The sequence below is a fragment of the Sus scrofa genome, chromosome 4 (assembly GCF_000003025.6).
Source record: "Sus scrofa isolate TJ Tabasco breed Duroc chromosome 4, Sscrofa11.1, whole genome shotgun sequence".
Lineage (NCBI taxonomy): Eukaryota > Metazoa > Chordata > Mammalia > Artiodactyla > Suidae > Sus > Sus scrofa.
This window is the reverse complement of record NC_010446.5, coordinates 108,999,430-109,011,755: the sequence shown is the minus strand read 5'-3', so window position 1 is coordinate 109,011,755 and position 12,326 is coordinate 108,999,430. Positions and strand designations below refer to the sequence as shown.

Sequence of the window (12,326 nt, the reverse complement as noted above, 5' to 3'; positions counted from 1 at the left end):
GCTTTAGATGTTAAGTTAGCTTGTTTATTTGAGCTTTTTCTTGTTTCCTGAGGTGGGCTTGTATTGCTGTAAACTTTCCTCTTAGAACACATTTTGCTGCATCCCATAGGTGTTGGAGTGTCGTATCTTTGTTGTCATTTGTTTTTAATTTCCTTTTTGATTTCTTCAGTGATCCATTGGTTGTTTAGTAGCATGTTGTTGAGTCTCCATGTGTTTGGGGTTTTTGCAGTTTTTTTCTTGTTGTTGATTTCCAGTTGTATAGCGTTGTGATCAAAAAAGATGCTTGATATGATTTCAATTTTCTTAAAGTTACCACAGTTGGATTTGTAGCCCAGGATGTGATCAATCTTAGAGAAGGTTCCATGTGCACTTGAGAAGAATGTGTATTCTGTTGCTTTTGGATGGAATGTCCTATAAATATCTATTAAGTCAATCTGGCCTAATGCTTCATTCAGGGCCTGTGTTTCTGTATTGATTTTCTGTCTGGATGATCTGTCCATTGCTGTAAGTGGGGTGTTAAAGTCCCCCACTATGATGGTGTTATTGTTGATTTGTCCTTTTAAGGTTGTTAGCAGCTGCCTTATATATTGTGATGAACCTATGTTGGGTGCGTAGATATTTAAAATTGTTATATATCTTCTTCTTGGAGTGATACTTTGATCATTAGGTAGTGACCTTCCTTGTCCCTTAAAATATTTTTCATTTTAAGGTCTATTTTATCTGATATGAGTATTGTTACTCCAGCTTTCTTTTGATTCCCGTTTGCATGGAATATTTTCTTCCATCCTCTCACTTTCAATTTGTATGTGTCCCTAGAAGTGAAATGAGTCTCTTGAAGGCAGTATATATATATATGGGTCTTGTTTTTGTATCCATTAAGCCAGAAGGACATTCAAATTGAATAAGAAAAAATATCATTGTTGGCAGATGATATGATACTATATACAGAAAACTCTAAAGACTGCACCAAAAAAAGTGAGAGCTAATAAATTCAGTAAAATCACAGGATACAGGACAGAATTAAGATGGTGGAATAGAAGGACTGGAGCTCAACTTCTCTCCTAAAAACAACAAAATTCACAACTAAAGCCTGAGCAATCTTCACTCAAATGGACCGGAAACCTTAAAAAAGATACCCTACTCCAGAATAAAAAGATGAGGCCACATCAGGAGGTAGGAGGGGTGATTTCACGATATAAACAACCCCATACCTCTGGGATGGGAAGCTCCACAGACTGAAAACTAACTGGTTCACACAGACTCACCTACAGGAGCGAGAGTTCTGAGCCACACACCAAACCCTCATGTGCAGGGATCTGGCACTGGGGGAAAGAGCCCCTGGAGCATCTGGCATTGAAGGCCAGTGGGGTTTGTGCCCAGGAGCTCCACAGGACTGGGGGAAATGGAGACCCCATTCTTAAAAGGCGCACACAGACTTTCATGTGCACTGGGTCCCAGGGCAGAGAGAGGTCTCCATAGGAATCTGGGTCAAACTTGACTGCAGTTCTTTTAGGACATCCTGGGAAAACAGGGGTGAATGTGGCTTGTGTGAGGGATGGACATTGAAAACAAAGCTCTCGGGAATATTCAGCAGCGTGCCTTTCTCTGGAGGTGGCCATTTTGGGAAAATCTGGCCCCATCCATCAGTCAGCGCTGAGAAGCCCTGGGGCAAACAACAATCCGGATGGTCTCACAGCCCCACCCCTCAGGAAACAGGCTACCTAAAGACCCCTCAGGCACACGTTGCCTCTAATCCCATCCAGAGACTAATCCCCACCCACCAGAGGGATTAGAATCAGCTCCACCTACCAGTGGGCAGGCATCAGCCCCTCCCATCAGGAAGCCTACAGCAAGCCCCCATACTGATCTTAGCTACAAGGGGGGCAGACACTAGAAGTAAGAGAGGCTACAACTCTATAATCGGTAAAAAGGTCACCACACCAAAAACCTATAAAAATGAAAAGACAGAGAACTGTAACTCAGATGAGGGAGAAAGGAAAAACCCCAGAAAATCAGCTAAGTGAGGAGGAGATTCTCAGCATCCAGGAAAAAGACTTTAGATTGTTGACACTGAAGATGACGCAAGACATTGGAAATAAACTGGAGGCAAAGATGGATAACTTACAGGAAACACTGACTAAAGAGATACAAGATATAAAACTTAAACAAAAAGAGATGCAAAATACAATAACTGAAATAAAAAATTCACTAGAAGCAGCTAACAGCACAATACAGGAGGCAGAAGAATGAATAAGCGAGGTGGAGGACAGATTAGTGGAAATTACAGATGCAGAACAGAAAAGAGAAAAAGGATTGAAAACAAATGAAGAGAGTCTCAGAGAACTCTGGGACAATGTTAAATGCACCAACATCTGAATTATAGGGGTGCCAGAAGGAGAAGAGAGAGAGGAGACAGAAAAAATATTCCAAGAGATAATAGCTGAAAACTTCCCTCACATGGGAAAGGAACCACTCACTCAAATCCAGGAAGCACAATGAGCACCATATAAGATAAACCAATGAGGCACATAGTAATCAAACTGACCAAAATTTAAGCCAAAGAGAAAATACTGAAAGCAGCTAGGGAAAAGAAACAAGTAACATACAAGGGAACCCCGATAAGGTTATCAGCAGATTTTTCAGCAGAAACTCTGCAGGCCAGAAGGGAGTGGCATGATATACTTAACGTGATGAAAGGAAAAAAGCTCCAACCAAGATTGCTTTACCCAGCAAGGCTCTCATTCAGATCTGAAGGAGAAATCAAAAGCTTCACAGATAAGCAAAAGCTAAGAGAATTCAGCAACACTAAACCAGCCTTACAACAAATACTAAAGGAACTTCTCTAGGCAGGAAAGAAAAGACAGCAACAGGAAACAAAAATTCCACAAATGGCAAGGCTCACCAGTAAAGGTACATATACAGTAAAGATATGCACAATTATACCACCAAAATCAGAAATCATGAGAATCAAATGCAAGATGCTGGAGATGCACTTGCAATTAAGAGAACAACAACATTAAACAATCTCATATACATATAGACTCTTCTATCAAAACTTCAGAATAACTACAAACCAAAAATCTACAATTGATACACAACAAGGAGTCTCTGGAGAAGAAATATATCTCATAGTACATAAGTGCATAATCCACCATGAAAGGGGTCATTTGACATCATTCTTGGAATGCCGAAGTCTTTTTAGATCTGATTCTGATTTCCTCCCCATCAAAGAATTTATGATAATTATAATTAAATATCACACCCGTACAATTAAATAATACAGTTCTACAATTGTATTATTAATAACCATTTCTCTCCATGCTATAATGTAATGTCTATAATGTCTTGTTTATCACATCACCTAGAATGGTGTAATGCCTATATTGAAGAATCAATAAGATGTAACAAATTGTGAGGACATATTTATACAGTTACACTGTTTTTTAACCAATTTATGCATTTTATATTTTCCTTATTTTCAGAGGGTGTATTATTTTTGTTATTCTTACCAGTTAAGTTATTCTTTTTATGATGCTATATAAAATATTTAATGGTATATAAGGCTTTCTTCTTTATAAATTTTAGTTGCATAATACACACAATTTTAATATAATGCTAATTTTTAAAGAAAAATTGAAATGTAATAGATAATACTAAATAGTAAAGATGAAAGCCATACAAAATGGGATAAAGTATAGCATAAATTTCCTATTTGTCTCAGCATATTTTCCATTCCATTTCTCCAGAGGGAGTCACTAATCTGTTTCTTAAGATCCATGATACAATAATCTGTGTGAATGTAATTGTGTTTAAATATATGTATTTTATTCTGTAAAAAAATAAAATAAAATTTCAAAAAAAAGAAAAATTAGATTACAAAAAAATCACAGGATACAAAATTAATATATAGAAATCTGTTACATTTCTATACACTAATAAGAAACTATTAGAAAAAGAAATTAAATAAACAATCCTATTTTTGACTGTATCAAAAAGAATAAAATACCTAGAAATAAATTTAACCAAGGAGGTGAAAGATTTGTACTCCAAAGGCTATGACATTGATGAAAGAAATTGAAAACAATGAAAATACATGGAAAATAAGCCATACTTGTGGATTGGAAAAGTTAATATTGTTAAAAAGTCCATACCAAAGCACTTCACAGATTCAACTCAATTTCTATCAAAATACCAATAGCATTATAATTCTAAAATACCAATTGCAAATAATTCTAAAATTTACATGGAATCACAAAAGACTTTACACTCCTCATATCGCACATCCTGATTTCAAACTATACTGCAAAGCTATAGTAATCAAAACAGTATGATACTGGCACACACACAAAAAACCCCACATCGACTAATGGAAAAGAATTGAGCACTCAGAAGTAAGCCTACGCATATAGACAATGACTCTGTAACAAAGGAGCTAAGAACATATAATAACAAAATACAATTTCTTCAATAAATAGTTTTGGGAAATCTGGACAGCCACATGCAAAAGAGTTCAACTAAGCCATTGTCTTATTCCATACACACACACAAAAACAAAACAAAACAAAACAACCAAACAAAACCTCACAATGCATTAAAGACATGAATGTAAGACTTGAAGCCTTAAAATTCCTGGAAGAAACATAGGTGGTTAAGACCATTAACACTGGTCACAGAGATATTTTGTGGATCTCTCTCCTAAGGCAAGGCAAACAAAAGAGCAAATAAATCATACTCTATCAAACTAAAAAGATTCTTTAAAACAAAGGAAACCATCATCAAAACAAAATTAAACCTACTGAACAGGACAAAATTTGCAAATCATGTATCTTATAAGGGGTTAATATCCAAAATCTGTAATTCAGAAACCTCAAGAGCAAAAAAGCAAACACTCCAATTAAAAAATGGGTGTAGGGTCTGAACAGATATTTTTCTAAAGAAGATGGCCCACGAGCACCTGAAAAGACATTCAACATTACAATCAAAACCACAATAAAAAAATATCCTACACAACTGTTAAAATGGCTGTTATTCAAAAGACAAGGATTGACAAATTTTAGAAAGAATGTGGAAGAGAACCCTCAAATACCTTTAACAGTGTACGAGAGCAGCAAGCTTTGCTAACCCCAGGAGATGCAACTCTCAGAGAAAATTCTAGAAGACACTGGCCTCTCTACAAGAAGACACAAAGCTAGTGATACATTCCCACCTTAATCAAGATGGTAAATCGCTGTTTGTCCTCAGGTGGGCTTCCCCGAGACCCTGGATATTCAAAATCCAAGTCAATACCATCAAATCCATGTTGACGAAGGAAGTCAATGACAGAGCAGATGAAGATTTTGCGGTTGGCAGCTGTGGAGACCATGGTGGTGAATCTAGGCAGAACGTTTGTCTATATGAACATCACCAGTTCAGGAATTCTTCCCACACCATCTCTGAAAGCAACTTTTGTTGTGCATTTTGGAATAACCCCTGCTAGATTTAAGGTGAACTCAAATGGTTCATGTTATTTAATGGATAAGTGTTCATAATTTAAAATTTTATTTTCTTCAGTATACCCACTGAATAGTATTTTCTATTTATTTATAAGATCAATGGTACCTGTGTTTTTTCTTTATTATTGACATCTTTCAAGGGCGGTACTTTAGATACCACAGTGCTTTGATTCTAAGATGTTCATGTTTTATATTTACTGTTTCCAAAATTAAGATGTGATTTATATTTTGTGAATACACTTAATGAAGCACATTTGACTCCCAAAGAATGTGCCTTTAAATATATGCCGAGTCTTGCATTTAAAAGTACCTTAATATCTAGACAATTTAGTTCCTTTTGCCATAGTCAGCAATTTTATAGTCTATAAACACATGTTTAAACCCTCTCGGTTGGTTTCTGATTATAACAAGCCTGTGGTGAACACTCTGTAAACTGAATTCCAAGCTCCTTAATTTATCTTCCTCTTTTTTTTTTTTTTTTTTTTTTTGTCTTTTTCAGTCCACACCCACGGCACATGTAACTTCTCAGGCTAGGGGTCTAATCCAAGCCGCAGCTGCCAGTCTACACCACAGCCAGAGCAATGCAAGATCCAAGCGGCTTCTGCAACCTATACTGCAGCTTGCTCTTTCTTTTTTCTTTTCTTTTCTCTTTTCTTTCTTTCTTTCTTCCTTCCTTCCTTCCTTTCTTTCTTTTTTTGTCTTTTTAGGGCCGCACCCACAGCATATGGAGGTTCCCAGGCTAGGGGTCCAATCAGAGCTGTAGCCGCCACCCTACACCATAGCCACAACAATGCCAGATCCGAGCTGTGTCTGCAACCTACACCACAGCCCATGGCAAAGTCAAATCCTTAACCCACTGAGCAGGGCCAGGGGCCAAACCCGCATCCTCATGGGTACTAGTTGGGTTTGTTGCCCATGAGCCACAAGGGAACTCTCTTTTTGTTTTTAGTTCAGGTAGTCAATAGCTAATAAGGTTTTTTTTAATTGAAGTAAACTTACTAGCACAAACTGAATAACCTAAAAAGAGAGTGGGGAGATGTTGCTTGGATTTTGGAGGTATTAACCTGCAAAGATTTTTTTTATTTAAGTGATTTGTGAGCAAGATAAGAGAAATCTACATTGATGGAGTGGACATGAGGCTGAAGAAATATTGACCAAATACCATAGGTGACAATTAGCTTGTTACTTGATAGGTAACTGAGATAAAGTTCACTTGACTATTAGAGTGAGAATAAAAACACTCAATGCAACTTTTTCCAACACTGCACTTTAAGAATGGCTGGCTACCTCTGGAGAATTGTGGAGGGAAGAAGAGAGGGCCAAGTTACTTTGGATGTCAAACAACTTTGTGCTCTCAAATTTTACAATAATTATGGGAAGGCGTTATTTCATAATTTAAGGAGTAGTTTACCATTGACTTGGACAACTTTTTACATACAAATCAAGTCTAATCTCATCCTCTCTTCTTTTCCAACTCAAGAGTCAAAAAGCCTGTGGGGTCACCAATCTTTTCTCACTGCTTCTCAGAAGAAAAGCCTATGACCCAGCACAGGGCTCATATTCTCCTAGGGCCCTAAGTGGTTCTCCATCACCAAGCCACTTCTCTCTCACTCGCCATTGTCCACATCCCGTTGGTTTGATGGCCATCTTCTCCATACCACTGCTGCAGTCTGCCCTTCCCACCCACAGACACTCTCTTCTTAAGCACCAGCCTCTTTGCTCTCGGGAATATCCATTTTTAACCTACCCTCTGGTATCACATTTTCCCACCTCAACCTGAGGGATTCTTTCTTTGGCCTCCACCCCCATATTCTGGCCATGGAGAGACTTACTTCTGAGTGCCAAAGTTCCAGCCACCAATGGCCAACAAGTTGACCAGATCTTTGTTGCTGCAGAAAGAAACAAAGAGACATGTTATGTGAGAGCCCTGTGAGCTTGCAGGATACAGACATTACAGAAGGCAACTCTTCTCCCCTCATTCTTGACTCTCTGAGAAATGGGCAGCAGCCAAGTTTAAGCTATAAAGTCCCCATACCAAATGCTTCCCCATCTGCCCACATTAATCTTTATATCATCATTAATGTATGTGTCAGAAATCTGTGTATTCTTTTCAGGAAGAAACTATCTGCAAAGTACTTTGCCTCTCATAAGAATCTTATGATATTTGGGAATGAATCTGAGACTGAACGTGAGCTCTCCAGTATTCCTCCACCCTGAATCCCACTCACTGTGGCTTCAATTCCCACTGACCGTTCTTTCAGGGCTAGGAACTGAGGATACAGAACATCAATATCATTCCATTCATAAGGAGCAATCTTGTTGTCATTCATGGTGGCGAAGGCATATATCAAGTGTGTGCAGAGACATGGGTCCACATCCTTGGGAAAGAACTTGGCTGGGTCTGGTCGATATTGAGACCAGTTGGTAAAATAGCACACTAGCTTATAGGCTGAGCCTGCAGGGAGAAAGCAGCAGTCATTGACTGAGGTGCAAGGTTCCACTGTCTGTGTCCCTGGCTGGTGGCCTCTTCAAGGGGAAAGGCTACCTAAGAGTTCTTACGGCAGATACCCAGTAGAGACAGCTGTACCCTTGTCCCGCACTTACGGAAGACCTGACTAAACAGTCATGATACTTTTGTCAACAGAATCTCAAGAAGGCTTTAAGTCAATTCAAATCAACATATAAAATCAATTCACCATCATAGAGGCAAGTGGTAGGGCTAATTATCCTCCTTGGGACTGCTCATAACGTCAACGACTGCTGAAGTTCATTTCCAACAAAATATATACCTTTCGTATATGGCATATGACGTGACAGATGCTTGATTTAGAGCCCTTACAGGCACTTACATTTTAATTCCCATATCGTCTTGTGGAGGCAACATCTTCCTCATTTTTAGATGAAGACAGAAAAACTAATCAGAGTGGAAAGATTAAGATGAATGCTAATTCATCTATCCTTTTACTCCCTGAATATTTATTATGCATGCACTGTTGTCAGGCAGCCTTACTCTGAAGCCCATGTTCTTCCCACTCTTCTCTCCTGAGTCATGTCTCACTTTCACAGCCAAATGCTTAGGTATTAGAAAGAATGTGAGGGAGTTCCCACCGTGGCGCAATAGAAACAAACCTGACTGGTATCCATAAGGATGCAGGTTCGATCCCTGGCCTCTCTCAGTGGGTCGGGATCTAGCGTTACCATGAGCTGTGGTGTAGGTCACAGACGTGGCTCGGATCCTGTGTTGCTGTGGCTGTGGCCTAGGCTGGCAGCTGTAGCTCCGATTTGACTCCTGGAATGGGAACTTTCATATGCAGCAGGTGCAGCCCTAAAAAGCAAAAAATAAATAAATGAAAGAAAGAAAGAAAGAAAAGGAAAGAAAGAAGAATGTGAGGGTAAAAAAAGGCAACACAAGAAGGAGCAGAGACTACCAGGTAATAGACATTGTACAGGGCTTGGCATCAGAAGATAGGGTTAAGTCCAGATGCTGAACAATCGAGGATGAGTCACTGCCCCCCTGTGCACTTTAGTATTCCCATCTGTGGAGTGAGGCATCTGCATTAGAAGAGTCTCTCCCAGTGCTACTTTCTGAGATCCAGCAAACAGACTAGGAGCTTGGGGTCCTAGTCCTAAGGTCATCACAAAAGGAGAAGGAAGTGCAGAGTTAGAAGAAGGAAGGGAAGAGGAGAAACTATTAGGAAAACTGGCTTGTGGGTAGAGGGTTGTGTTACTCCTTACCTAGTCGCACCTGCAGTAGAACAGCCAAGCCTGAAACAAACAAACAAAAATCAATATACAAAAACAAGGAATCCTTAGATGGGTTTCCCAGTCAGGACCTGCTGCTACCCAGGAGACTCCCAGGATGTGCAGGGCACAGGGGTCTCTGATTTGTCAGTGGCCTTTCCCACAACCCCATTTCATCACTCACAGGTTTAGATCCCAAGTTCTCCTACTCAGATCCCGAGGCACGGGGTAATCCCCCATGTAGGAGCTTCACCAAAATAGAAGGCAGCCTTCTTCCCCATTCCCAGGGGCCCCCCACCACCCGTGGAAGGAATACGGGCAAAAAGACTGGGAGACTCACAGGCCCAGAGCAGCATCCTCCCCATCGTGCCTACACACAGGCCACCCGGGGCAGCCTCTTAGCTCAGAGCTATATAAGGAGGAAATCCCTTTTATCACTGTGGGAGCAGCACAGCTGCCACCTCATGATCACGGGAAACCCAGGCTGTCACAGTCCTATCTCCTCCCACTCCAGATTCATGAGAATCTAAGGGGGAGAGAACCCCAGCAGAGGTCTCTCACCAGCCAAGCTTGGGCTCTGACAGAACCACTTACAATTGGAGGCCTTAGCTCAGCACTGAGGCCAAGTCCCCCTGGGGATGTGGAAGCCCAGGGAGGGAATGAAGGGCACTGGGCTGGAACAGGGTCCCAAGGTACACGGCCCAGGGCCAGAAAACCACACGAGGGGGCTACTTGCGATGTGGAGCATTCATTTAAGGCATGTCATTTTCCTCCTACAGAACCAGGTCCTACCCTCAAGGCCAGTGGCAAGGGTCTGAAGGAACCCTTCAGGGTTCAGGAAAGGGGCAGGACTAGCCCCGCTCCTCTTCTCCCCCTGTCCCCCAGTGATTTCACTGCCACAGCGCTGGAGGGAAAGACAGGACAGACACAGGATGCTGCAGCTGCCAGCTGTCCTCCCTTGTTCCAGCCCAGGGAAGGGATGGGGAAAGGGCAGCTGCTGCCAGAGAAACGTAAACCTGGTACCTCTGCCCCCTTCTCCTCATTCTGGGAGGGGTCATGGCATCTGGATCTAAGCAACTGCTTTTGCCAGAGCCTGGCTCCTTGGGAAAAACGGAGGAGACTGAAGTGGGGGGGGGGGGGGAGAGGTGTGACCAGGGGAATAGTCAGTGCTACATGGGAGGCAGGAGTTGTAGAGGGCAAGACTCGTTTTATCTCACCCTGATGCCCCAAGGTCATAGATTTGCCCCTGCCAGCAGATGTATCCCTCAAACCTGGGCCAGGTGGGCAGATAAGAGTGGGCACAGGTGCAGGGGCAGCTGCCAGCCTTGGCCTTAAGGCAGGTCCTCAGGCTGAGCCAAGAATTTCCTCAGTGTATCCAGCCTGTCTCAAGGAAGGCGCTGACTCACATACTTCCAGTGCCAAGTGTCGTCTTTGGATCCCTGGAAGTCGACACAGACTAGGCACTTAATGAAAGTTGGTTGAATAAATGGATGTTTCATCTCCAGCAGGTCCGGTGTTGAGCAACCTTGTGGCCAAATATCAACCAGCATCTACTCCTGACTCTATTTGCTATCTATTGCTGTATAACAAATGACCCCAATCTTAGCCACTGAAAACAATAAGAAATATGTATTATTTCATGGTGTGTCTATAATTCAGGAGAGGCTTGGCTGAGCGGTTCTGGACTGGGTTTTCTCATGAGAGCTGCAGGGTGCAGTCAGGATGTTGACTAGAGCAGTCATTGAAGGCTTGACTGGGTCTGAAGGGTCCATTCCTAAGTGCCTCCCTCACATGGGTGGCAGGGTGGTACTGACGATCAGCAGGTGTTCTCCGTACCTCCCTGTGGATCTTTCTTTAGTGTTGATGGAATGTCAGCTGGTTCTCCCAGGGTAAGTGACCAAAAAGAAGCCTGGTGGAAGGGTCTGAGCCCCATGTCAGGCTTCCAGTCTTGGTGACCTCGTAACCTTGTCAGTCACTGGACAGGGATGTGGGTTTTGACTAGACTGCATCTCTGCCCCTGTTACCTGTCTCAGTGTGGCCTTTCCTTAATATCCTTAGTTGCAGGAAATCTATTATGCTAGTCTTCAGGTCATTTACAGAGCTAGTCTTCAGGCCATTTTCAGAGCTAGTTTTCATATACGTAGTTGTAGTTTTAGTGTGTTTATGGGAGGAGGTGAGCTCAAGATCTTCCTATTCTGCCATCTAGATCCAAACCTTCCTAATACACAAATTCTCTGTACAACATTTGACATCTCATGCAACAAGTCTTAGGACTTCTTCTTTTTAAAAGAAATATCTTTCTTGACCACTTTCACTAGTGCATTTTTCTCAATGCAATTTATAATCAATTTATCAAATGAAACCACATACACACACACACATATCTTTGAGATTTTAAATTATAATATATTTGGAGATTAATATGTGAAAACTGACAAATTTATTATACTGGGTTTTGCCATCTAGGGATATAATTTATTTCAGATGGACTGCCAGACCCATGAAGAAAAAGAAAGATATATCTTATTTGCTTCCTTTCTCCAGAGCCCAGCAAACGCCTGGGAAAAAAAACAGATACTCAATAATGTTTTCTGACTATTTATCAGATGTAAATGAATTGAGAAGATAATTTTTCACACAGAAAAAGTAATTGTTTCTTTTTTTTTTTCTTTTTTGTCTTTTCTAGGGCCATACCCGCAGCATGTGGAGGTTCCCAAGCTAGGGGTCTAATCGAAGCTATAGCCGCTGGTCTATGCCACAGCGGCAGCAACGCCAGATCCAAGCTGTATCTGCGACCTACACCACAGCTCATGGCAACACCAGATCCTTAACCCACTGAGCAAGGCCAGGGATTGAACCTGAAACCTCATGGTTCCTAGTCAGATTCGTTAACCACTGAGCCACGACGGGAACTACAGTAATTGTTTCTTAAATGTTTGCTAGGCTATTCTGCCTCTGGTAGCTTTGGAAATTATTTTTAATAGCAATTTTAATGTCTTCCAAGTTTATCGATCTGCTTAGGTTTTCTACCTCTTCTTGTATCAATTTTATTAGTACATATTTTTTCTAGAATCTATTTCATCTAGATCTTTT

The 12,326-nt window shown here is 41.2% G+C and overlaps 1 protein-coding gene across 4 annotated transcripts in view; it reads right to left on the bottom strand.

The window, feature by feature from the left end:
• The window catches only part of LOC100621421 (acidic mammalian chitinase-like), a 59,272-nt gene that overhangs the window by 29,341 nt on the left and 17,605 nt on the right, over positions 1-12,326 (bottom strand). For 3 of the 4 annotated variants that reach the window (XM_021090039.1, XM_003355253.5, XM_021090038.1), the window contains exons 1-5: positions 9,574-9,661; positions 9,228-9,257; positions 7,743-7,947; positions 7,325-7,381; positions 5,207-5,372 (exon numbers count right to left, since the gene is read on the bottom strand). In XM_021090039.1, coding sequence (XP_020945698.1) covers positions 5,207-5,372; positions 7,325-7,381; positions 7,743-7,947; positions 9,228-9,257; positions 9,574-9,598 — 483 coding nt within the window. In that variant the 5' untranslated portion in view covers positions 9,599-9,661. Of the gene's footprint in view, positions 1-5,206; positions 5,373-7,324; positions 7,382-7,742; positions 7,948-9,227; positions 9,258-9,573; positions 9,662-12,326 lie in introns of those variants that run through there. The other variant, XM_021090037.1, reaches the window with a different exon arrangement.